General features: G+C 37.9%; 1 protein-coding gene across 1 annotated transcript in view; it reads left to right on the forward strand.

The window, feature by feature from the left end:
- Positions 1-27,508, forward strand: part of LOC104387729 (dynein heavy chain 5, axonemal-like) — a 139,214-nt gene that overhangs the window by 67,262 nt on the left and 44,444 nt on the right. Inside the window, 13 exon segments of the mRNA XM_009996513.1 lie at positions 61-267; positions 1,237-1,480; positions 1,483-1,559; positions 2,901-3,107; positions 3,195-3,437; positions 4,201-4,355; positions 6,072-6,736; positions 8,022-8,302; positions 8,677-8,892; positions 11,558-11,725; positions 18,708-18,926; positions 21,761-21,937; positions 25,378-25,572. Coding sequence (XP_009994815.1) covers positions 61-267; positions 1,237-1,480; positions 1,483-1,559; positions 2,901-3,107; positions 3,195-3,437; positions 4,201-4,355; positions 6,072-6,736; positions 8,022-8,302; positions 8,677-8,892; positions 11,558-11,725; positions 18,708-18,926; positions 21,761-21,937; positions 25,378-25,572 — 3,054 coding nt within the window.

Here is a 27,508-nt window from a genome sequence, read left to right on the forward strand (position 1 = left end):
TTTGACTGAATTCATCTGGAGTTACTGGTGCACTTTACTTAAAATTGGTTTATCTTGCAGGATTACACAAGCAAGTATGATCCTGGTGTTCACTTGACCAAATGCCTGAACTTTTCTTCTGAAACTCTGCCAATTATGTTCCAGAGGAGCATAGAAAGTTACATAGGTAAAAGAATGGGCACCACATACGGTCCTCCTGCAGGGAAGAAAATGACTGTCTTTATTGATGACATAAACATGCCTGTGATTAATGAATGGGGTGATCAGGTAAAAATAAAATGTTGATACTTGGGAATTGGTGGCCTTACCATTGCTGCTGGGGCAAATGCTGATATGTGAGTTATGAAAATAAGAAAGTTTATGGAAAATGTAGTATAATATGGACCAGACACAGCGTGCCTACTAAAAGAAATTTCCCCAAGCCAGTTTTTGCTAAGAGTGGTAAGCTGTCAGTCCCAAAATATTAGGGTCAGCATCAAGCCACTTGGTGCAGTCATTGTGCCTTATAAGCCTTTTGCTTTGGTTACATAAAGAGCATGCAGAATTTCCAAATTAGCTGTACTAAGAACCAACCTAGAAAAGGAAGCGTGTGAATCCAAGAAGCAGTTAGATCCTTCTTTCATCCTCTATGGACTTTAAAGTACAGTTATTATTAGATGAAATCTAGTGTCACAGTTGACATCCAGACTAGTGACATGTCTTGGGATATTGATGAATGAATACTTAGAAGCCTATACTCTGAAAATCTGACTTAAAAAAAAATACTACTGAGAAAAAGTAATTTTCTTGCTCTCATTGTAGCTCTATAGTCCTCTTCACTCACTGCCTCTATACAAGTGAATGTATGACTATATTTTGGGCTAAACTAACCATTCTTTGTCACCATCTGAGCACCTGTGGCAATCTGAATATATGATCTGGTATGAAACTTTAAAATGCTGAATTTTCTTACACTTATATTATGGAAATACAATTGAATGTGATCTGAAGTCCACAACTACTTAGCACATGAAGCTTATATGCAGCCAATGCACTGCATCAGAAAGCTTAATGCCATGTCACACGACTTTATAAATTGCTAAAGTGTCTAGACGTGTAACTGAAATTAAGAAAAATAAGAGATGTCTTTCTGTCTACCAGCTTATTATACTGGAGATTTCTTCTTTCCTTTTCTTAAAGTTGAGAACTCTGAAATACTTACCCACTCTGTTTCTCTTTTATTTTGGTGATAACTAGATCACCAATGAGATTGTAAGACAGCTGATGGAACAGAAAGGTTTCTACAATTTGGAGAAGCCAGGAGAATTCACCAATGTAGTCGACACCCAGTTTGTAGCTGCAATGATTCACCCTGGAGGAGGTTGGAATGACATCCCGCAGCGCCTGAAACGCCAGTTCACCATCTACAACTGCACACTGCCCTCCAGTTCCTCTGTTGACAAAATATTTCGAACAATAGCAGAAGGCTATTTCTGTGAACACAGCCTACAGAAATATGTAAACTGGCTTCAGCGTTAGTATCTACAGCTCGAAAGGTTTGGCAAACAACAAAAGCCAAGGTAAAACTATGTCTGTCGAGAAGCCTTTGAAACACCTGTACCATGACAAAGTAACAAGACCCAGGTCTTTTGTACAGGCCACGTGTGGTCACAGTTCATATTGTGAAGCTGTGACCTGTATCCATAACTGCTGGCCGATGCCTCTGTTCTGAATTTGTTGCTATCAGCACCCAGTTAGCTGAATCAAACGTGATTATATGCAGTGCCTTCTATGGCTAATAAAAAAATAAATTATGTAAGTATAATATAGTAAGCATAGCTGATAGGAAGATTTAGTGGTCTTCTGGTTGAGAAAATGTCAAGGGCATAAGGAACCATAAATTAAAAATTAGATAGGAATCTTCTGTAAAGATATTTGGGATTGTGAGACACTTTAAAGATCTGAGTTAGAGGAAGGAAGTCAGATTTGTCAGGGAGGGCATCAGTTTAAAAGAAATGAAATCTGGCATTTAGTAAATTCTAAATATTTACTTCTTCCATTTCAAACAGATTTAAAAAACATTTAACTGAAATTCCTAAGCAAATGTTGCTCTGAAATAGAAAATAAAATGTATGTGTAAAATGAAATTTGAAAGGTTATGGTAAAATTACAGCATCGAAATGTGTGCAAAATTTAATCTTCTAGTGAAAAAAGTGGTGGAGAGTGAAGGAAAGAGGGATTGACAGGGATCTTATAAATTATATTTTCCTGTCCAAAAAAGGTTGGTCAGAAATTCTCAGTCATCTCAAGGGTAAACATAAATTTGGCTTATACAGAGAAATAAAGAGTTCTAGTGAAGCTATTGATCAGCCAACTATTGACCAGTATATTCAACAGAAATCATTACTTCTAATTAACTGTCTATAGTGAAAATGTAGTGAAAATTGCTAAGTTGTTAATTTTTTTCAGACCTTTTCTCATTTTTCTGCTCTCTTTGCTTTTACTCATCTGCTTTTCCTTTTCCTCATGAGCTTTTCCTCACATCTTCGTGCAAAGGACACAGGAGAGAAACAGAAATGGTCTGGAGGAAAGGCCAGAAGCAACACCACAGGTTAAGCAATGCTGACATTTTTACTGTGGTCTTTAATGCCATCGTTAGCTAACCTGCCTTGGCTACTCTTCAGTCCATGTTCCTGGAGCTTGAAAGATTCAATGGAATTTTAGTGAAATCTATGTGAAATTAAAGGACTTGTTGTTGCTACTGTAATGTCTTCATTTTTATCATTGCCCCTTAAATGCCAGGCCTGTATTTCTGCTTTAATGCAATGTGGATTTTGTAGTTTGTGAAAACTTCCATATTCATATCATACTAGATAGAAAATACAGTAGTTATTTGAATGTAGCTTATGATTATTTTCTAGATGTTACCAACTCCAGCTAAATTTCATTACATCTTTAATTTACGGGACCTCAGTCGTATTTGGCAAGGAATGCTTGCAGTTACTTCTGAAGTTTGCCAGAGCATCAGTGTTTTGGTAGCCTTGTTCCAGCATGAATGCAGACGTGTTATTGCAGACAGGTTCATCAGCCAAAGTGATAAAGAATGGTTTGAAGATGTGATGAAAAAGGTAGGTAAATAGTTTTCTAGTATTTTCCACAGAAAGAGGTCCATGAAATGTCGAATTACTGAAGCAATCCTTAATGTATTGTTGTAGATTGCCTCTGCAGAACATGGTCAAGATCTATTTGGAGATGAGTCAACAGAATCATTCTTTGTGGATTTCTTGCGCGATGCCCCAGAAGCTACTGGAGATGAGCCTGATGATGCAGAGTTGAAGGCTCCTAAAATTTATGAGCCTACCCCATCTTTGGTTTATTTGGCTGAAAGATTACAAATGTTCATGCAACAGTACAATGAAACCATCAGAGGATCAAAGATGGATTTGGTATTTTTCAAGGTATTAGTGCCTTTAATTATACTAATACAGAAAATGGCAGGTCTTTTGCACTTGCTGATGCATGGATCTTGTGTGTTTCTATAAAATCATTTTGGAGATAGCTCAGAATGTCTAGCCCTGTATCCACTGAGCCTTACAAATGCTCTATAAAACCATGCTGCTGTCTCTCATCTGTCTTTGTTTTCTCAAATTATTCTATCTATTTGCAGTACCCCATCTTCTCTTTCAGTTAATTTGTTTCTACAGTGTGAATGTCATCTTGCATCTCTGAAAGTTATCTCCTTCTCAAAGGTCTCTTGATCCATGATGCTTTCTTCGGCTTTAAACTGGGTGATTTGGTAGATTTTTGGGGCATTTCAAATTAATTTTTGCACTAAGATAAATACAGAAGTGAAATAAGAAATGTCTGTAGTGTACTTTATATAGCTAAACTGAAAGGATGGGCCAGAGTGTTAATCCACATACTTTATACTTTTCCTACAGTCCCTAAGGGACATGTCCTCAGCTCTGCTAAGTACAAACACTGCATATGGCATTGCTTGATATGAGCCTGATACAAGGACATGTCTTTTGGGCTAGGTCTGACATCCACTAAAGGCAGGGGGATATGTTTTTGGGGTTTTATGAGTACAGGACTGAGTTTTTGGCATAGGCTCCAGAGAAGTCACGTAGCTGTTAAGAGGCAGTTACCTAGTGGTGTGCTTCTAGCTGAATATACATTGTTATTTTTACATGCTTTCATCCCTTTTGTCTCAATACCCAGGATGCAATCATCCATTTGATTAAAATATCACGGATTATTCGTACGCCGCGAGGAAATGCATTGTTGGTGGGTGTGGGTGGATCTGGAAAACAGAGTCTGACCAGACTAGCATCATATATTGCTGGATATGAGAGCTATCAGATTACTTTAACAAGGTAACACAATGCAGTGTACATAGATATTAGCTCTTTAATTTGCTGTAGAAATAAACATCTCATAGTCAACTTAAAGAAATGCAAGTCTGTCAAACATTTTATCCCTCATTGTAAACTGCGTTTTCAATCAAAAGCATCTGCTCAAATGCACAATCTATACATGACAGATGCCAGGTCTATGATTTGCTGCCTTTATGCTATTGACAAGAGATCTGTCTTTCCTTCAGCATTTGAGTCTGCAATGCACCCTTGTGAAGTCCCACTAAAATACCATTTTGCACTACAGATAATATGTAATAATGTGATCTGTTCTGCGTAGTGGGCAAATGCTGATGGTCAAGGGAAATAGTAACATTTTATATAGAGGCTTATGAACCAAGACTGTCTTATTACGCCTGCTATCAATGACTTAAGAGCATAGTGCTGGAATTTAGAAATTTTTAAAAATCTGAAGTGACTGGGAGTAACTCCTGTCTTCTCCGTTTCTCCTTTGACATAGGGTTTACAGGGGGTAAGAACTGACAGCTGACAGTGTGTATTTCACTCTGCAAACTGCTCAACATGCTGAGAAACCTTCCTAGGTAGCCTGCTATTCTGGCTGGATAGTAGTTGGTTGGACTTGATGATGTTAAGGGTCTTTTCCAGCCTAGACGATTCTATGGTTTTGACTCAGCAGAGAAATTCTTATGTTTGTATCCTAACACCACAAATCACTGTAAGAACTGCAGCAGACACATGCAAACTGAGGAATTAGATTGTTTTACAAGTTCTTCAGTGCTTGCATTAGGGATATTTATTCAGCAATGGTAAGATGGAACTGGATTAGAACTGGGAGATGTTCTATAGGGCATAATTAATTTCGAAATAGCGTATTGTTTTAAAATACTGAAGAATGGGACCTGAGTATTGATAGTATTGCTTATGACTTTGAACATACTTCAACTCTTAGAAACAGGAAACTGGTTTCAAAGAAAAGAAGTTCTTAACTTCAGCTTAATTGGCAAATAACATAAGGGACAATATCTGCCATTTTATTAACCTTATTTTACTTAATTTGATATTGTATAGTATGAAATCTGTTGTTGAATGTCCATGGACTTCACCTGAACCTCACCAGTATGCACCAGCTGTAAGAGGTGTACATTAAAAAAACGGTAATGGTCTCTATTTGCAGGAGAATTAATCAGCCCAAGTGGTAATGTTGAAACATCTATTTTGGAACTTGATCTCAGTTAAAACAAAATAACACAATAAACCCTCAGTCTTGCTTATTCTTGTCTCTTAATGATTTTCTTTAACCTGCTTTCAGTATCTTCAAAAGATAATCCACCTCTATTTACTTAATGATTACAGGTATCAAAGCTGAATTGGCAACTTAATCCTGCTGTACTAACCTTCACTTCTAACAGAGTTTACGTCTGCAGAATGTAGGGAGGCAAAGCAGCATAATTAACTTAGACAAAGTACTGCTCTTAGCATCTTTTCTTCCAGCATTTTATTCTGTTGATTTCATTTCCTTTCTTGTGATTTTTGGTACTGATCATTCAGTTGGAAAAATGTTGAAGAAGCAAACTGAAAAAATGAAGCAGGAGATATGGTATTTTCTTACGTAGATTTTTTTATTGCATTAAGGAATCTGAGCCAGATCTTTCCAGATATTTCCTAAAATGATCTGGAATTTTTGTTCTCTCTTTCTTTTATCCTTTTCTATCCCAGAACATATGCCACCAGTAACCTTTTGGATGATCTGAAAATCTTGTACCGCACCGCTGGGCAAAAAGGAAAGGGCGTTGTCTTTATATTCACAGACAATGAAATCAGAGATGAATCCTTTCTTGAGTACATGAACAACATTTTGGCTTCAGGTGAAGTCTCAAATCTTTTTGCACGAGATGAAATAGGTGAAATCACACAAGACCTGATACCTGCAATGAAGAAGGAGTATCCAAGGCATGCTGCCACTAGTGAAAATCTTTATAATTACTTTCTTGCTCGAGTTCGTAATAACCTGCATGTTGTTCTTTGCTTTTCTCCTGTTGGGGAAAAATTCAGAACTCGTGCACTCAAGTTTCCAGGTCTGATTTCAGGCTGTACCATGGACTGGTTCCAGCGCTGGCCTAAAGATGCTCTCGTAGCAGTTGCACAGCATTTTTTAGTTTCCTACCATATTGAGTGCACAGATGAAGTGAAGCAGAGTGTTGTTAGCACCATGGGAACATTTCAAGATATTGTAGCTGAAAAATGTGTTGAATACTTTGAACGATACAGGCGACGAACTTTTGTGACTCCAAAATCTTACCTGTCCTTCATTGGAGGCTACAAATCAATTTACAAAGAGAAATTTGCCAGTGTTGGAAGTTTGTCTGAACGCATGAGAACAGGTACTGTAAAATCTGTTTGACTTTTATTTCTGTTTTTTTGTTTGTTTGGGGTTTTTTTGTGTGGTTTTTTGTTTTGTTTTGTTTTAATAGGTGACAGGAATTTGAGTAAAGAGTGTAAAAGTATGGATTTAACTTGTGAGCTCACTTTCCTTTGGAAGCAGACTTACATGTTTCCATCTGTGCTTGTGATTATGAAATATGTGGAGGTTTGTTTTTTTTCATTCAACTTTTTGGAATATGCAGCTTGAAGATGAGTTTTTAACGTAGTATTAGTTAGCAGTGAAATTACTTGAAACTCCTGCTGTGATATGTGTACATGTACATGTGCCAAGGAAATAGTGAGCTCCTAGTTTTCACGTTCAAATGTGCTAAAAATAAATTTGAGAGAAAGTGACTTCACTGGTCAGATTCAGTCATTCTGAGGAATATTTTAAAGAAAGTTATATGGCAAATATAAAATTTCCATATATTGCATTGCCTAAGATCACGCACAGTAAATAAACAGTTTTTGAAACTGAATGCTGCTTGGAGGTGAATGTGAATTTAAACTGTTTCTTCTCCTGCTATTGCCTGTTGCAGAACTGACCTATGGACATGTATCTCCATAGACAGAGTATGGCTGGGTGCCTGGAAGGAACACAGGCTTTTTTTGAGGGTTAGAAAGATGTACATGATGCATTTACATGTAGATGCATGCATTCCTATGTATCGATTTTTATACTTACAGTTTTTCTTGGTGACTTTCTCATAGTTTGATAAATTTTTTGAAACATTGCATTGCCCAAGAATTTTTAGTTTCTTTTACTCTACCCTCATCTGGATATTCATTCAATGTTGAATTTAACATCTCAGCCTAGTTACCTTGTGACTTCACTTGCATTTCTCAGGATGTCAGATTCCTCCTCTGTGTTTTATACAGAGAGTACACTCTGGTACTTCTTATGGTCTCATGGATTTCTGAAATTGCCCACATGATTCTTAAGAGTGCCATTCACAATGCTAACGCTTTTCAATATGTATGTTTAATATTTAGTGTCCCTCTCATACATAAGAAGTGATCAAGTGTGACAGATTCTGAAGACTCTTACCCATTAAAAAAAAAAAAAAAAAAAGACAAAGCTTTAAATAGCAAATGGATATTGTTTCTGCTTAATTTTGGTGTTCAAAACCCAGAATCTCTCCCTGGGGTTCCTGACCATGAATCTGAGTGACTGACAGATTGCTCCACTGACATGTCACTCTAAATAGGTTTTCCTATAGCTAAAATTGAATTTTTTCAACACAGGTCTTGCAAAACTGATGGAAGCTGAGGTTTCAGTAAACCAACTCTCCAAAGAATTGATGATGAAAGAGAAAGATTTAGCTGTGGCTTCAAAAAAAGCTGATGAAGTTTTATTGGAAGTAACCATGAAAGCCCAAGCTGCCGAAAAGGTGAAAATGCAGGTGCAAAAGGTGAAAGACAAGGCTCAGGCCATTGTGGATGACATTGCTACTGATAAAGCAGCAGCAGAAAATAAGCTTGAAGCTGCAAGACCTGCCTTGGAAGAAGCTGAGGCAGCCCTGCAGGTCAGAACCAAAGATATTCTGAACATGCATGTAGTTAATAGTGGTTATTTGTAATAATGCAGCTTATGCTTCTGATCTGAAAAAAGTACTATTGTAAGGACTAGCACTGATCTGTTAATCCTTGTAGAAAAAAAGAGCACAACACCTGAAAAATGAGGCAGTGGAGAGGTGAGGTGAGTAGTACTTCCTCTGCCCCAGTTAATAAAGCAGTCATTGAATGGGACTGCCTTTGAGGACTCTTTGCAGTACTGTTTCTGGCTTACCTACAAAACGGTGGCGTTTGCGTTACATACACAGTCCTCCCCAAAACCATCTCTGCTGCCATCAGGAAGTTGCTAAAATAAACGGATGATTTTCTCTTTCAGTTTTTTCAGACAATAAAACCTTCTGATATCGCAACTGTTCGCAAACTAGGGAAACCTCCCCATTTGATTATGCGGATTATGGATTGTGTGCTGCTTTTATTCCAATGAAAAATAGACTTGGTAACACCGGATCAAGAACGTCAGTGCGTGAAGCTGTCATGGACTGAAGCTCTGAAGCTAATGAATAATTCAGGATTTCTCAGCATGTTGCTTACTTTCCAGAAGGTAAAAAGTTAGTAAGGGTGTTATTACTCCTATAACTATCTGTAGAGATAATGTGAAAGTGTCTTCTACCTTCAAAGGTAGTTTGAAACAGATGAGGCTTTTGTGTATCTAGAGTTGTAGGTAACTTCATGACCGCATTTATCTCCATTTTCATGATTCATTATTTCAGTAATCTTTCTCCTGGGTAACATGGCTTTGGTGGCAGACACAAATATCCTAAGCACTAGATCAGAGAAGCTTAGTGTTATCTTTACTCAGGTAGTTCCTGCTGCTCAGTGGGAATTTGCCTTGGAAGGACTAATTTGATTTTTCAAATGTCCCACCATTTCCAGTGCTACCAGGCCTGTTTGTACATAAGGGACTCCAGAACTCTTGTGTCCAGAATTGTTTTGTTGGGGAGCTAGGAGGAAGTACTGAAGAAAATTGGGTTCCTGTCAGAAAAAACATTGATACTTTTGGGGAACTTTCAGGGTTCTTTCAGTGGAAAAGTAGTGAAATGAGAAAGAACTGAGAACCTTAATATCAACTATAACAAAAATATAAAAGCAAACACAGGTCTTTCTTTGTGTCAGGTCAGAAGTTTGTCTTGTTTACAGCAAGATTCACTGGGCTGTGAGTCAAGGGAAATTTCTCTGCAGGGAACACAGAAATGTCACAGGGAACTGGAAAATAGAGCAGAAAAAGAGCTAGGCTGGACTGCGGAATGGCAGAATCACAGCCCCCCAAGTTTAAAATCCAGAAAACCTGGCAGGTTTTTGCAAAACCTAGGTTTTCTGAACTATTGCAGAACATACTTTTTAAATTGTACACTGATTTTTTAAATCTGCTTCATCTGTGCATTTTACTGATGCCTTTTCCAAGCTACTGGAGTGTTTTCATTGTGCAGATGAGGCTGGAAACTATGATTCTCACTATCCCCAGGAGCTGTTTCTCCCAGTGAGCCAGCAATATTGACAGGGCACCATGTGGACACTTGAACTGCCTCTGTGGACAGTCACTTCGTGGGGCTTTTCTGTCTGGCCACCTTTCCAAGTCCTATCTTTGCTAAATAGAAAGAGGAAATGAGTTTAAAAAAATTGGGGACTAATTATGCACTCCTGACTCAAGCTTAGCTCTAATGAGGCTTCCAGTTTTGGCACTTGCTAACAGTGTATGTGTCCCTGCTGGCAGTTTGCAACACATTTAACTTTACTCAGAGGACTCAGAACAGTCTGTGAGACTGAGTTCTGGCAGGAAGTGATACTGATGAATGTGCTGAAGAGCACTAGACTACTTCTGTATCTGATGAGGCCCTTTGCATGCCGACTTCCTGCCTCATTTTTTGTTTCTAAGGATGAGTATACATGAGAAGAAAGCTCATCTTGTCATGGTGTCATCTACACTACTTACTTGTTTGTGAGATTTTGTTTCTTTCCTAAGTTTTTAAAGCAAGGAAGATTACTGGATGAAATAGTTCCTTGGGTTTAAAATTTGTTACTTAGAAGGCTGTCACGGCATGTCATTTTTCAAGCTCTTGAAAAGAGATTCAGACCACTGCTGATTGGTCTTTCCTTCACCTTTGACAACTTTCTAGCTCATAATTTTGTGTGAGAGAATGAAAAAGTCAAAATGTTTTTTCAGCACTACTGTACATTTTAGCAAGTGCTCATAGTGAAAACATCACCATGTCTTATCTTAGCAATAGTGTAATGAATGTTGTTATTTTAGTAGCTAGGGATCAGACAAGGCAGACTTTTCTGCTATGCAGAAAAGCAGGAAAAGGGTATATCACTTGACAGTGTGAATGGAGGATGATTTTTAGATGCATTAAAAGAAAGACATTAATACATTGCCAAAAAAAGGGAAGACTCTTAATGCCTCTGTTGTTAAGCAACCATTGTTACCCTGTATAAGCTGTTCTCTCTCCATTGCTTAAGGAGATGAATTCAGTTTTCTTCTAACACTTAATTATAGATTAACCACCATCATCAAAGATCTGGCTTCTCATGTTCTCAACAGATTGTGAAGGGGGGAAAAAAAAATCTGAGATTAGAATAATAAAGTGAACAGCTGAAAGAAATTACTCTTACACTTAAGGAAAAGGGTTAGCTTTAGTGAAGTGAGTGGCTTGCAGTTTCATTCTATTCCTTCCTAAAGCTGCATATTTGACTCCCTTAGCTTTGTCCATTCTGGTGCCTGTGTGGTGCCACGGTGAGCTTGTTCAGGGAACTTGCCTAGAGTAAAACTAATTGCTAGTTTGCTGACTTAGATTTGTCTCATACTAGCTTCCAACTAGCTCAGTGAGCATTGGTGGTGGTATTAAAGAGGGAACAAGAACATCTGGTTGAGGGGGAGCGGAAAGAAGGTACAGTGCTGTAGTAGCAGTAACTTCAAAGTTTTCATGGAGCTGTGAGCACAAGTAATGTTTGTAAATCTTATGGGACAAATATGAATATTAAATGCAAACCTAAGTCAATCTGTTGCAATAGATGTAGGAGGTATTTTCGTTTGAGTTCACAAAAAACAACAGATCTTTTCTCATTTCTAAGAGTGAAAGGCAACAGTATTGTTTTGTTAATTTCTTCTGTAAAGTGGTAGCATCATGTTTTTGAAAAATAAAGTGTTTCTATGAAGCAGACTTTATTCTAAAATCCATTAAAAATAATTTTTCCATTCCATTGACTAGGACTCAATTACAGGAGAAACTGTGGAGCTTTTAGAGCCTTATTTGGATATGGAGGATTATAATCTTGAGACTGCTAAGAAAGTGTGTGGAAATGTAGCAGGTCTTTGCTCATGGACACAAGCAATGGCTTACTTCTATGGTATTAATAAAGAAGTTCTTCCTCTTAAGGTATTTAATTTTTTATGATTATTTTTTTTTCCTTAAAGGAATGGCTATAGTTGAATGGAAAAATATTGTGTTGCTTTGGCTAAAAAAAGATAACGAGTCACAAGAGATTCTTTTTTCCTTACATCCAGTAGTGAAGTCAAGTGCACAGAAGCTGGATGTGTCCTGGCAATTTTTTTTCTTTTACATGGCTACTCTGTGGTACAGTTGTTAATAGTGAGAACACAGTCTGTTTTCAATGGGATCCTTAGTACACAGGTTCTTTATAGAGCCTAGCTATCTGCAGTGGGAGATAATGATGCTGTCTCTAATCTCTGACTTGGTGTCAGGCACCACAGTTTCAAGAAACTGTTCCAATCCTACTGGCCTGGGAAGGACCATATTCATTGTGGTCTTGGTGGTATCTAAGAGAGGAGAGATCATTCTTGGCACCAAAGCACTCTAATGAATTTAGCTGGAATTAAACTCTCTAAGAACACTTTGGTGTCTCAATCTACTACATATGAGTGTATGTATAATAAAGCAAGTAGTCACCTGGCATAGAATTCCATTGTAACGTTCCGATCTGCTTTCCTACAGGTAGTTTTATTGCCTTGGAAATGCTTCATTTATGAGCATATTGAAAAAAAAAAAAAAAAGAAAGGACTTTGAATATTTATATAGTGATTTATAATCACTTCTTTTACAGGGGATTTTATGGCTCTTTTCTGAAGAAATGCATTCAATTGGTTATGTTCCACTATACTTATATTCAGGCTCCTATTGTATGAGCCAATGTATCGATGGTATATTCTTGGCATATTCTTTTAATAAATCTAAACAGATCTGACTCAAATTTGTTAAAAGCATGATTTTTTTGTTTCAGTAACTGATAGAGAAGGGTATACTTTTGTGATATATAAGTAGCAATTCTCTTTTCAAATAATGGCATGTTCACTAATGAAAACAGAATTTGAAATGCAGCTATTGAAAGCTATAAAAGAGAGCTAGACCTAGAGGAAATAGTGGCTTATATGCAGATGCAACTCTTAAAGCTGCAAAAGTGCTCTTGCAGGTTTTATTTGAATATATATGACCTAAAATTACATATAATTTAACTTTGTATTCCAGTATTTACCTTCTTGTCTCACTGTAGCTGATAAAAAACTGAGCATGTATTTCTCAAGAAAGTAGTGCCTATTGTCAGGTATAGCAACAGTTACAAATATTTTAAAGCTGCAGATGACTGAAGGAGGAAGTGTTTAAAATATGCAAGAGGTACTGCAGGAAGCACTGGAGTGACACTAAGAAAATAATTGAAAATAAATGTACAATTAAATTGCATAAAGTACTAGCACGGGTTAAATCACCCAGTGCTAAAAGCAGTTTTACTGAATGAATTAATCAAGTTGCTTTATCCTAACTGCTGTTCTAGGAGATAAACCCCCTTCAACACCTGCAAAATCCATCCAATATATTTTTAAATTGCATCTTAACTGAGGCTCAAACCTCATTTATCTTAAATGTGACAATTTATGAAAACTAATTAAAGGTGACTTACATTTTAGTAAATATAGTGTGCAAAAATTAACTCATTCCTAGAAATGGATGCCCACATTCTTTGGATATGTGGCCTATAACCTGAGGGCCTTAGAATCAACACAGAATGTATCACCAAGCTTTGCCTGCAAATACAATGCTGTGTAATTTCTTGTCATAGGGTGGTCACAATGTGTGTGGTACTTTCTTATAAGCTTCAGCTTGACCATGAGCTGTTCTTTAGCTCATTAACTGGTAAACAAGCCTGCTGCATTAACCTAATAACTATGAAATACCATCTATTATTTATCCATTAGTTGAAGAATACAACAGCGGAATGAAGCAGCCCTGGCTTTTGCTGTGGTTCTGTTAGTCTCCAATTAAAATACTTGTCTATAGGAGTATAATCTTCCTTAGAGATGTCTCCAGTGATTTTAATTACATTCTCCTTAGGCTGTTATGATAATCAAAGGAAGTTTGTCTACAGTTTATAAATTCTGTTTGATGTTGAGGATTCATGGCAGCAGGCAACAAGAAAGAATCTTGCATCTGAGGAAGAGGTAACAGTAAAGGAGTGTCAAAATTTGATGGTCATCCATTTAAATAAGTGTGTCCTTGTCAAAGTGATCCCCAGTGAGCAGAAAAGCAAGCATTCAAATCTGAATTCAAGGCCCACAATAATTGTGGAAGGAAGTACATCTTCTGGAGGGTAAAGGGAAGGATTAGATCACCTAACAACACAGATTTAAAGTCAGGACATGTAATTGAAGGGAAAAAGTGAAGAATCTTTCAGTAGCTGATAGAGGCTGTGAAAAGCAAGTAAGAGGAATGACCTCTGTGTAACTCAAAGGTTGTTTTATTCCAAAGAATAGTCAGTGATAGCAAAGAACTCTGGGTTAAGATTCTGTTAATGTCACACTGCATGGATCTGTTTGCATGCGTACACATGTATATATGCATACATATGTTACATGTGTAATTATTTTAGATTAGTGAAGAGAAAACATTGGTTTTGGAATGTCTGCAAAACCTGTGTATGTGTTTGCCTCTCTTATAATGTTTTCTTAAATACTGATTAATCCAACTTACTGTGATGTTGAGGCCTTGAGGAAGTTGATACAAAACCAGTGGTGTGCCTGTAGGAAAAATCTGCAGCGGTCTAGGACAGGAGCATCTTGATGCTACATTTCTACACAGAGTTGTCAGTCAGATGCCATGTGCCCAGGACAGGACTGAAGCAAAAAGGAAGGGTGGTCACCCAGCACATACACAGAGACTCATGAGTGGCAGTGCCCAAACACAAGAAGCCTTCTGTCCTGGTCCAGCAGTAGTGAGTGTACAATGAACTGCACTGAGCAGTGAATCTGGAAAGCTAAAATTCCTGAAACAAGAGATGCAAGGAAAGCTCTGAATCTTCCTTACCTGTGGTGAAGTGTAAAAATTTTGGCTGCTTTTTTAAATGACAGGTTCTCCTACTTGTAATAACATTTCCTGAATTCAGAGTGATCTGGGGTTGGTCTGGGTGTTCCATTCAAGAGCAGGGGTAGCATTGAATTGTGTGAGGTTTTTTATTGGAGAAGGCATTTTTATTAAAATGCTTTCTTGGATCAGGGCCAGATATACTTGGTGCTTTGCAAAATTGAATTAGCAATAAAGCAACAAGAAACTTATGGCTATGTCAATACTAATAAATTGAACAGTACTGGCTAATTTTTCTAGACATGGGACAGCGATCATCTGCACAATTAAATTGTTAGAATGATCCCCTAGTGTGAATTTGGTCTTGGCTAAGCAGCATTTTCTCAGCAATCTCTGGGCACATTTCAGGAACTAGCTTGGTCCAAGGGCCATTTCCACAAGGCTGTTTGCATGCAGCCGTGCTGTTTTAGAGGCTGGGAGAGCTTAATGTGAGCTCTTTCACACTGGTTAACCTCCGTGCCAGAGAAAGGTCCTGGGCATGTTAAATATAGCAGTATAACTGTGGTCTGTAATTATGTGTTTATTTGTCCTAGTTTGTATGTGGAATGCAAAAAGGTTAAAAGGGCCAGGATCATCTCACCAGCTGCTATGAAGTCCTCTGTGAGGGCATCTCGGAAGAAGTCAAAGTAGCTGCTTAACAAGTTAGTCTGTGGCCCTTGTTGGAACAGGTACTGCCCCCATACTTGCTCTCTGCATCTGTTGGCATGGGGCAGGTAGAGACAATGGCTGGAGCAGATGTTGAGAGGATTGTCTGTCTGGTTCTCCACAATGCCAATAGCAAAAAAAAGGCTGAAGCTGCTGTTCTCATGCAAGCTTAGGCACGTTCTAGTGTAGGCTCCCCCCTCTCCAGGAGTGCAGATAGGAGTGTGGATCTCATGTCTTGAATCCTCATGATTCATTCACATAAATCCATTTATTCAGGCTATCACACTGCATCCAGCTGGAACAAATTGTGAATCCTTGCTTTGCTGCATGACTCAGAGGGATGAAATGAAGGGTGTGAAGCTTGTTCACATAGCAATGCCACTAAAATTAGAAAGGCTACAGTGGTTCTTTGTGGTTGGGAGACACATTTCTTTCCTGCCTGTAATTGGCTGGAAATCTTTGTATGAAGCTGCTTGCGACTATAATAGGCTCCTTGTGTAGAAGATTCTCCTTGGCAGCAAAACTTGCCTCCTACTATCATGGCAAAATTCTGCCCAGGAAGCTGCCAGCAAACCTGCCAGTCATGTCGATAAAAAAGCAGTGTTTGGACCCATGTAATTTTGAAAAATGGAGTTGGAAAGAAGGACGGGGAGAGAGAAAATAGTGATGATTTCATAGTGTAATCTGAAGCAAGTGGGCTTTTTGCCTTTGGGAATCACACAAGCTGGTCATCCTGGTGTGTTCCAACTCATTCTTGTGTAACCATCCATTATTCATCACGTAACATTAAGCAGCCTACAAATCAAACTAATACCAAAATGTATTGCTACTTTGTTATGATTACCCTAAATTTTGGGGTAAATTGTCTGTAAAATAATTTCTCATTATAAGTAATATTTTTAAAATTGTGTACAGTTTTGTATTTTTTTTTTTCATGTTAGAGTACAATATATTTTTTCTTTGTACTTCTCTGAAATATTTTTTCTTTGTCCCTACATCTTCAAAGTTGGTACCCTCTTAAGAGCTTTTAAAAAACTGGGAAGTCTATTTTACCAGTCTTTTTGTACCATTCTGGCTAGTTTATTGCTGCTTTGAGATCTATTTTTCACATTTATAAGGCATAATTGCTCATATGTATTGGAAATTCACATGGCCACTGTTTTCCATTGAGGTTCATGTCCTGCTCTGGTGAATGTCTGGGTGAAATATGGATCAACACAGCCAAGTGTAAGTTCTCTGTTGTTCCAGCTGCTCTGCCTGGGCTGTATTTCCAGACTCTCCAAGGAACTTTTTCCCTGTGTAACCTCAATACTTGTCAACTGGGGGTGAAGCAATATGCAGTAACTTTGTTTTGCTCCCATTTTTAGCCCTCGCAGAGTTTAGGATAAGAGGATGATAGGCCCGGAGGAAGGAGGGGCGGGGGTGAGGTAGGAGAGAGTGAGGGCTGGTGCAGGGCTCTTTCTGATCTTAGTAAGAAAGGCTTGACTACAGGCAGCTTAATAAAGTAACTGCTTTAATAAGACAGAATAAGAGGAGTTTATAGTAGCTGAAATGACCAAAAGAGAGTTTTCTCTCCATGAACAGCATCTGCTCTGCACAGCACGCCACGGGAAAAATCTGTTCAGGCTCTGTCTGATGTTGCATGAGTGTGGGGTGCCCAGCATCTGAAGGGATGAAAGATTTACCCACTGTCTATGTTCCTTTCCACATTATGGGTCCTTTTAAAGCAGTTACCTTATTAAGCCATTTGTTATTAAGATCCAGAAAGTGCCCTGCACACTCTATCTCTCTTGCACTCTCACTCTTGTATCTTACCTTTCTTCCACTTCTCCAGTGCAGGACAGAGTAACACTGCATTACCTACTCAAAACTCCTTTACTGTTTAAACATCTCCTGGTAGTGTATGATTCACTAAAAATTACAGCAGTGGTTCTGAAATCTGCTTAGCTGAGTCTTAACAAGACTCACTGATTTAACAGGGTTTATCTCTAGGAGATTCTGTTTAATGTACTCTTTGATAAACAGCAGAGTAAAAATATTTCAGTATTCTTACAGGATGGAATTTTTATGAGCAGCCATTTGGCTGGCTTATCCCCATTGTAAGATATTTGTTTATCTCTAGGAACTGTCAACAGAAACAGTGGCTATGGTAAACAATTTTTTTTGCTGACACTGCTGTTCTCTACACGTGTAACTTGTAAAGCAGTACTACTTTGTCGATTGGTACAGATGTGCTTCCCTAATTCCCTCCTCATGGATCTATCTTTTAAACCCCACCAGGCTTCATGCTGCATTTTTTTTTCATGCCTAGATCTCAAACCATGATCTTCAGTCCTCTATTTTTGGTTGTTTTATCCTATGCAAAGCAAGAAGAATTTGTAGATTTTAGGATATTTTGTTAATAATTAAGTCTATATTTTTAGACAAGATTTAATGTGAAAACCCAACCCATGGTTATACTAAGAGTCATCCCAGAGATTCCTTTTACTGGAACTCTTCTGTTGTGTTGTAATGTGAGTTTCAAGTTTTGTATTTATAATAAAAGTTTTTACAGATTCTTGGTTTCCAACTTCATAATGCTTATAGCAGAAAAAATAGGAATAAGGTACATCATACTTAAACAAGTGTTTAAAACATTCAGAGTAAATGGAAGCAACCTTTATCTATAAGTGTGAATTTCATAAGAGCTTTGTCAGTCTCTAATCCTTTGCAAACATATATTTGGAAACACATTCTGAATTCACAGAACACCTTTTTTTTCTCTCTAAAGAATATACTAGTTAAGATGCCACATATAAATGACTAGCAACTTGTCATTCAAATTTATATAGAGATGTGAGAAAAGTATTTAGATTTGTGGTTTCTAGAGGAGCAAAAAAGGTGTTTGTTTTATTTTAATTGTAGAGGTAATTGGTGGGAAAATAGAGAACAGTAGTTTCTGTTATCATTATTATAATTTTGTAATCCATGAGGACGATCTTAATTTTCTTTTGCACTGAGAATATATTACAGAAAACATGGGATGGGTTCCCTCGTATGACTAGTGTACAGCTACTTTAAGTGTATTAAGATTTCAAATATCTAATCATTGTGTGATCAAAAGATCAGTCTGAAAATATTATTAAAACATTTGAAGATTGCATTGAATAACTTTTAATGTTACACTTGTGTTCCAGTTTTAGGTTTAAAAAGTAAAAAATGAAAAAAACCCCTGCTGTCATCCTAAATGAGTTTTGTTTTTTTAAAAGTATCCAATACAGTACAATTCGTGCCATTAAATTAATATGATTTGCCCTTGCCAAATAATAGGTATTAGCTACTCTTTACTTGTAAATATTTGTAGGCCAATTTAGCCTTGCAAGAGGGAAGACTTGAAGCTGCCCAAATGGAACTGAATAATGCACAAATTCAACTGGATGAGAAGGAAATGGAACTGGATCAAGTACAAGCCATGTATGATACTGCTATGAAAGAGAAGCAGACCTTAATTGATGATGCTGAGGCATGCAGAAGGAAGATGAACAATGCCACAGCTCTGATTGAAGGATTAAGAGGAGAAAAGGTACTAGCCCATATGAGTAGGTTTCCAGCATAAAGTAGGTCCTCAGTTTTAAGAATATTCTATAATGATCATTAGTAATACTCAAGAAATTTAAGGCATGGTGACATCTCAATATTGTATGAACCTTTATTTTAGTTATGTGTGTGTTTTCTGCTTGAACTTAATGTATCTAATGAAGTAAAGCGATTTATTGTGTAAACTTAATTCTTCTGTATGAAGATACACGTTACATCATATGACTCACATTGTGATAAAGTTCAGGTTTAAAACTAAGGAGCCAAATTTATTTTAGCTTTAAAACCAAGGAACCAAATTACTTTTAGCTTTAGTAAGAAGAGGAATTAGGCTTAACCTAGATAATTGCCTGAAAATAGTTATAAGAAGGATTACTTTCTTTTTCTCACCATGTATACAAAATGGGAATTTGAAGCTTGACTAATATTCTGATCTATATTTGAAGTTCAGATTTCTACTGGAGCCTTTTACAGAATTATGGGCTAATCATTATCCTCTGCACTGTGCTTGAAATTTACCTTTCCTGTGCTGATTTTTCTGGCTTCAGCCTAAAGGTTTCCAGAGGAAACTGATTATTTGCTTTGATAATTCCTTGGTTAATTTCATACAGAGTCAAAATTGATGAGAGCTTTGACTTCAGCCATTGAGTCCTGTGAGGCTTCAGCATTTGTTTGCATAGCTGTACTTCAAAATATACCAGTCAAAATGTTGGATGCTTTATCCTATTTTCAGTGAATTTTTCAATTTAAGAGCAACATCAAAATAGGAAATTACAGTGCCTGGTTGTGGGTTTTCTGAAACCTTGTGCTATGAGGTGTGTAAGATCCATTATTCCATTCTACTGTTGAAAATTCAGACAAAAAATAAAAACACTGGCCCTTGGAGCCATGGACAAAACTGTCACTGAGTTAAATGTGTGCTTACCAAATGTAAAACATGTAGGTCCTGACCAACATTACATGCAAAATTATTGGAAGGGAACAGAAATCTGGAGAGAATGGAATAAGTAGAACTGAAAAATATTATTCATAAAAATCACACAATCATGAAATAATTAAGATTGGAAGAGACCTCTGGAGATGATCTATCCCACCTATCAAAGCAAGGTCAAATAGAGCAGGTTACTCAGGCATTGTCCAGTTGGGTTTTGAATATGTCTAAACCCCAAAACCTCTCTTGGTAATCCATTCCAGTCTTTAAGTACTCACACTGTTAAAAAGGTGTTTTCTGTTTTTAAGTGGAATTTCTTGGGTTTCAATTTGTGCCCCTTGTCCTTTTTTTCGGTACCACTGAAAAGAGTCTGGCCTCATAATCTTGACAACTTCTCTTCAGGTATTTGTACATATTGATAAAATCCTCCCTGAGATGTCTGTTCTTAAGACTAAACAATCTCAAATTTTCTCAACTAAGGCTGCCGCTGACCTTTACATCTGTGACCAGTTATTTCTTGTTTGCAAGTCTGAGGTTCAGCAAACCACCTTCCCTCATTAGATCCTCAGTTACCTGGGCTAAGACCTTCTTGTCAGAGCACTCCTTAAAACCTCCTGGATTGCTTGTGTCTTGCTGTGTTGTCCCTCCAGAAGATATCAGAGTGGTTAAAGTCCCCCATGTAGACCAAAGCCTGTGAATGCATGGTTTAATCCCATTGCCTGAAAAAGGCATCCTCTGTTTCTTCCTGATCACATTGTCTGAAACAGGCACACACAGAATCACCCATTTGGTCTTCCCTCTAATCCTAATCAATAAGCTCTTAATTGGCTCATTGTCCATCCCAGTCTTAGTTCGCAGAATCACAGAAGAAACATCATGGTTGGAAAGGACCTCTGAGATCACTGAGTCCAACCATCAACAACAACAACAAAAACACACAAAAAACCCCACACAACACAACCACCCACAAAGAACCCTGACAGCCTCGGCCACTAGATCATGCCCTGAAATGCCACATCTACACATTTCACTAATACTTCCAAGGATGCTGACTCCACCACCTCCCTGGGCAGGCTGTTCCAGTGCCTCACCACTCTTTCAGTATAGAAGTTCTTTCTAATATCCAATCTGAACTTCCCCTGCCACAACTTCAGGCCATTTCTTCTGGTCCTAACAGCAGAACCCCATGCATTCCAGCTGCACTCTCCCCTCCTCACTTTCCCAGTCTGTCTGTTGGAGCTGAGTCAAATGGTGACACTGTCCTTGTTAAACAGCCTGCGTACACCTGATGCAGCACTCCGGGTGTGGAAGCCTTCCCACCATGTTCCCCATGAGATCATGATGGCAACCACATGCAGGTCTCTAATTCCTCGTTTGTTCTCCATGCTGTGCACATTAGTGTATAAGCACTTCAGAGAGATGCCCTGCTGTGCTAATTTCCCAGAAGTGGTATGAAAGCTATTCCCATTGTTTTGTCCAGTAGGCACTTCTTTGTTTATGTGGATATGATTGGGCTGGTGCTCCATTAGCCCTGTTTTATTCATTACAAGTTTCACACTCTTTATATCAACCCACATATTTTGTTTACCAACCCAGTCCCCTACTTCTTCACATGATGATCTGTCATCCTCTCCCTCCCACTTTGCTCCTTCTTGAAAGCACTGATTACCAGTTTGGCCAGCTTGTTGGCCAAGATGCTTTTTCTCCACTTGGTCAGGTGGTTGCTATATCTTCCAGGCAAACACCTACTTCTGAAAAGAATGATTTAAAGCCAAAAAATACTCCTGGTTTAAAGAAAATTACTTACAAGAAAGAGAGAAATTCTTAAGTTAGATTTTGTTAGTTTTTCACCAGCCTAATCTAAATTCTTTATGATCTTTTACTTACAGCTTCGTTGGACAGCAAGCAGCAAAAACTTTCAAAATCAAATTATTAATTTAGTGGGGAATGTTCTTCTGGCCACTGGATTTCTTTCTTACTCTGGACCTTTCAATCAGGAGTACAGGAATTTGCTGCTCCAATTGTGGAAAAAAGAGATGGACAACAACAAGATTCCATACAGTCATGTAAGTGGTCATGCTCTGTCCTAACCTTACTTTTTTGCCTTGTGGAGTAACAGTGTTCAGAGCACTCTGTTCCAGAAAAGTACAGAACTGCAAGATTGTTTACAGGCTGTCACATTCCATCACATTTTTAATAAATAAAGAATCTGAACAGTTTACAACAGCTTCTAAAAAAATGTGGTTTAAAATCTTCTTTATATTGTTGTGCATTGCAAGAGTGGTATATAAGCCATCACTCTGGCAAATCTGAGAGAGATGTTGTCTGAGGTCAGCTGCCTTGGGAGAAAATTGTGTAATATGGGAAATGAAGTAAAACTTACCAGCTTAGAACAGATAAAGCTTATCTTAAGTGGTTTCATCAGGTACTCATGGTTTTCCCCCAAAGTTAGTGGTTTTTTGCAAGTGTCATGTAGGGTCCATAAGTCAGTCATAAAGTCAAGCAAATCAGCCACATCAAACATTTACTGAACATGGGAAAAAAAACACATAGAAGAAAACATCAGTTATAACTGTATCCCTCAACATAGGAAGAACAACTTGTGAATCTGTGGCTGTGAATACCACCCCATAACTGGTATTGCTGTGCCTCTATAGTATTCCAGGTAGTTTTCAAAACAGCAACTCCCAAGTTAGGTCCCCAGAATGGCACAGAGTTGGGGAGGTTGGTCTGTGGCTTCTCGGTTGGGTGGGAGTTATTCCCAACCAACTTCTAGGAACCCAGCAAGATATACCCTGTTTCCACTTTTACCTCATACAGTCTCATGTGCTGCCACTAAAATTCTGCTCTCTCTCTCCAGATATCTACTTTTCATTGTGAACTGTAAATCTAGAATATAAAGAGTGAATTTGAATTAAAGTTTTCTCATATATTTTGTATTTCTAACATATTAGAGCATAAATGCTTTAACCTACTGTTCTTAACATATTACATTTTGAACACAACAAACTAGTCTAGGAATAAAAATTTCCATGTTTTCATTTAGGTTCACTTTAGTACAGTTTAGACCATAATAATCAAAACTGTCTTTCTGAGTCATCTGCTCATGCTGCCTTCCACCTCGTTTTCTGAATACCTGCATAAATTTTCTCCAGCAGTAAAGGCTGGAGAAATAGTTCAGGGAGTCCTTCTTACTCTCAGTTCTGGAGTGAAATCATTAAGCCCAAATGGCTCCTGTCCTTCAGCTATCAAAGCTTTTGTCAGAGCAGGTGCTGCTGGAAACTGCTGGGAGCAAGTGTGCAACCGATGCACAGCTGCAGCTGTACCGTTGTGAAACCATTGTAGGTAGATTAGTACCCCTGCTGCATCTTCTTTTCAGGTTCTTGGGGGATTTGACACTTAAAACCTATTTTAGGGAGACTTCTTTGCCATGAGAGGTTTGTCATGTTAATATTCTTGGGGGTTTTTTTTAGCATTAGGTGATGCATAACCCTGCTTGTAACAGTGATTACCCTTGACCTGGCTGAGTGAACCTCACAGCCCAGCACAATTCATGCAGTGCCTTACAAAGATGAATGCTTTGTACTTGGTCAGCAAAGCTCTTTGAAAGCTCATGATGATAAGTAGTATGTAAGGCCAAAGTGGATTTATTAATAAAATACGACTAGCAGTGCACTCCCAGGCAAGATTCTTTAGTAGTGTGGTATGGGACTTATCCTACATACACTCATCCCAGGGAGGCCCTTTCTCAAATTCAGTGTACAAAATGTTCTTAAAAGCTACTTACCTTGGGGAATATCTGTCAAAATTCTTACCATTTAAGGATAAGAACTTGGATGTGTAATGTCCTTAGAAAGTAAGGCATAAAGGATTAAAATTCTGCCTCTATGAAGATGTTCTGACCACATTACTCCTCATCTGAATCCCTCACAATTTGAGGAGTGTTTTTTGATTGTTCCTGTGGTGTGGTTTTATGTTGTTTTCTTTTGTGGGTTTTTTTCATATGGACAGGTTAGACACAGAATGCCATAAATAACAAGTTTCAAGTCATAATTACCATTCTGTTTAGATAGTTGCTATTAAAGACAGGATTATTATTTTAATGACAGTGTATGGAAGACAGTTTTAATTTTTTCCAGTGAATTGAGTACTCACAAAAGGCATCATATGGGCTTCTCTTGGTACTTCACACCACAGGAAAGAAAGCAGCTTTGCAGTTCAAGCAAGAGGCTTGACATCTGCCTTACTTTGTCACAGACTGACTGTCTGTGGGTGTGTGAGTCATTTCGGCATAACAATTTAAAGAGAGCTGTTTAAAATTAGCCATCTATCTGTTTAGTTCAGCACTTAAATTAGTGAAGTTTCAGAGTTGCATAGTGACTGATACTTCCTGCTGCAGTAAGAAAAAATTCAAAGCTGTTCAGATCCTACTCATCTGCTTAAGGAGCTACAGTTTTAGGTTCCAACTGCTTAAAATTTTGGCTATTAAGTACTTTACTGTCACTTTCACAAACGCGAGTTGAAATCTTAAAATTCCTCTGTCTTGTGGGAATGGTTTGTGTTGCTTCACTCAGATTCTTCAATAATTGGAGTAGTATAAAAATAAAAGATGTAAAAAAGCTTTTGATTCTTACAACCACTGATATCACTAACCCTTATGATTGTCTCACAAGTCTCACAATATTAGAAATTTTGCATTAGGCGTCACTTGCTGAATTATGTGATTTTTGCAGGAGCTGCTGGCTTTTTCTTTCTTTTTAAATGCATTTCTAGAGAAAGCTTATGAATAGGAATTCTTCAGTGTAAAATATAAGGAGCAAATAAAAAAAAACCCATCTATTATATTATTTTTAAACTCACATCATTATTAAGCCACTTTCCTAATTTGAAGAGTCTGGTTTGAGATTTTAAGCACTGTGTTCTTCACACCCACATTCGTGAGCAGCCAGTCACTGTTCATAGCGAAGAAAATAAAGCAGGTTAGTTGACAAGAGCTGTTCAAACTTTAGGCAAATATGTGAGCTGGGAAGAGGTATGATCACAGCACAATAACTTTCCGTAATAGGTCATAGTTATTGATCCACAGCACATCCCCTCTTTCTTCTTCCCACAAGCCATCCTATATTCATATACATATTTTGAGGGCATTTTACAACTTTACAGCAAAAGAAAGCTCTTGTGACCAGGACAAGCCTTTCTCTTGAGACAGGAAGAAAAGAGTTTGCCTCTACCAAAATCAGCTTGTCATTGGATATTGAACTGGCTTCAGAGTTTCTCCAATGCCTTTTGATGGATTCCAAAGCCTCTACAGAATTCGCTTTCATTATTAGCTAACTTCAGTGATTTAGGCACTAAACTTTAAAGAAAGGAAATAATAAAAAAAAGTAACTATTAAATACATTCTCTCATACATTATGTTCAGAATAAGAAGAAAAACCTTCCTGCAAATGTTTTAGTATAACTTCTCTAACTGGTGCTAATTTTGTAATTGCATATTTTCTATTAGGATTTGAACCTTACTGGTATGCTTGTTGACAATGCTACAGTGAGTGAATGGAACCTCCAGGGCCTTCCAAATGATGAGCTTTCAATTCAAAATGGCATAATTGTCACAAAAGCATCTAGATATCCTTTGCTTATTGATCCACAAGGTCAAGGAAAGATCTGGATTAAAAACAAGGAAAAAAACAATGGACTCCAGGTAAATATTTAATTTAATATTTTTGTAATGTGTCATTTCACATCATAAATAGCAATGCTATTTATATACTTTTTCTGTCATCATACTTTGCCCACATGTCATTTAAATCTGATGTTTCTTGTATCCAGTTAGGCACAAATTAAAACAAGACTGGTGCAAAATCTGTGACCTAGCTGTAACAGGGTGAAATAGCTTGTATTGCTTTGAGATCTCTCAGAAAGACAGTTTCAAGAGCAAATTGGAACTATATGGTATGCCATTTGTGTTTTTATGATGAATCTTTTAATTACTTGTCATAGAGAAAGAGAAATGTAGGGGGAAGTAACTGACTTGCAAAATTAGGACCAGACAGGATCAGACAGTTGGTGATGCATGGCAATAACATTTTAGGCTAAGCATTTTAAGATGAAAATAGGGAAAAGAAAAAGGGAGGAACAGGAAAAAGAATGGTGGCCTGAGTTAAAATGGAAATCTAGTGATCTTTGAGGCATATCAAACACAAAGCCCGACTTTAGGCTGCATCTCGATGATTAAATGCATGTGATAAAAATATTTATTGCTTAATTTATCCATACTTCTCATCTTCTATCTAGCAGTTTGGGATCTGGGTCTTCTACTTAATTCAAAACTTCCTTTCCCCCCACTTCTAATCTATCTGCCCCCATGCTTTTTTTACACCAATAAGGATAAAATGGGTTATGATAAAGATCTAAATACATTATGTATTTTCATGCCAGATCAAGCATTTATGCTAAACAGTTGTTAATAAATCAAGTCTATCCTACAACTGTAGATTATCACATCAATACTGTGGTATACTGTCTTCACTCAAAAGGAGAGTGATGGGTATAAAAAGAAACAGAAAGAAGGTACGGATGGTGACATCCAGAGAGCTGATGAAATCATGGTGATGTCATTGGCTAAATCCTTAACCCTCTGGAGTCTGGCCTAGATCTGTATTTCCTAGCTCTGTTAAGAGAGACCCGACATTCAATCTCACACCAAAGCTTGTTTCTGGTAAGTTGAACATGCTCAAAAAATGGTGCAATAACACAGCTACAAACAGGAAGTATTGACTGAGAAGAGGCAAAAAAATAATGTATGATATTCAAAGATCTTGGAAAAATGGTTGCCTTTATTTAAAAAAATGATTAAAAACTCTCCTAAAACATATGACTTGTATTCACAGAAGAGCTTAGGAATTTTTGACCACTTGAAATCTACTGTCTTTCAGTAGATGCCATGGCTTCCTATAAGTTACATTAAACCTCACTTTGGCTGCCAAAAATTGGATCAAGAAATGTTTGTGTGAGTAACCAACAGGAAACATCAGAGAGAGGGATGTGTCTCATATCCCACCCTCTTTGAGACTTGCATCTCCTACTCAGGATTTCAGAGACCTGTGAAGCTGAGCTCAGGAGTGGCAACAGGGAAGCTCTTCCAGTTAGGGACCTACACTGACACTTTCTGCCATGCTGTAGCCCTTCCCTGATAATTTTAAGATGTCCTTCAAGCTGCAGCTTCAGTTGCCTCCCTTGGTTGGCACTGGGTCTGTACTGCCCACCTTGCAGGTGGCTGCTCTCTCCCCGTACTGGCATGCAGCCCGTGGAAGGGGTCTGTAAGCACACAGGTTCCATTCCCTGGTCCAGTAATTGCATAAGGATCTTGTATCACATCCTTACCAAAGCAAGGACTGGGAGATGTAGATTAAAACACTGTTTCCTCTTTCCCCACTACTCATACACTCTAAGCAATGATGACGTCTGAGCCAGAGAAAAATGCCTACCAGGCCTGCTTTGTGGTCAGTATTTGTGAATACTGATGGGGCTTAACTGCTGAGCTGCTGAGTACTCTCAAAACTTACATGGCATTGGATACACACAGATGCAGCCTCTAAATGCAAAGGAAGCTTTCCTGATGAAAAATCAGTCATTTA

The sequence above is a fragment of the Chaetura pelagica genome, unplaced genomic scaffold (genome assembly GCF_000747805.2).
Source record: "Chaetura pelagica isolate M959 unplaced genomic scaffold, ChaPel_1.0 scaffold82, whole genome shotgun sequence".
Taxonomy (NCBI): domain Eukaryota; kingdom Metazoa; phylum Chordata; class Aves; order Apodiformes; family Apodidae; genus Chaetura; species Chaetura pelagica.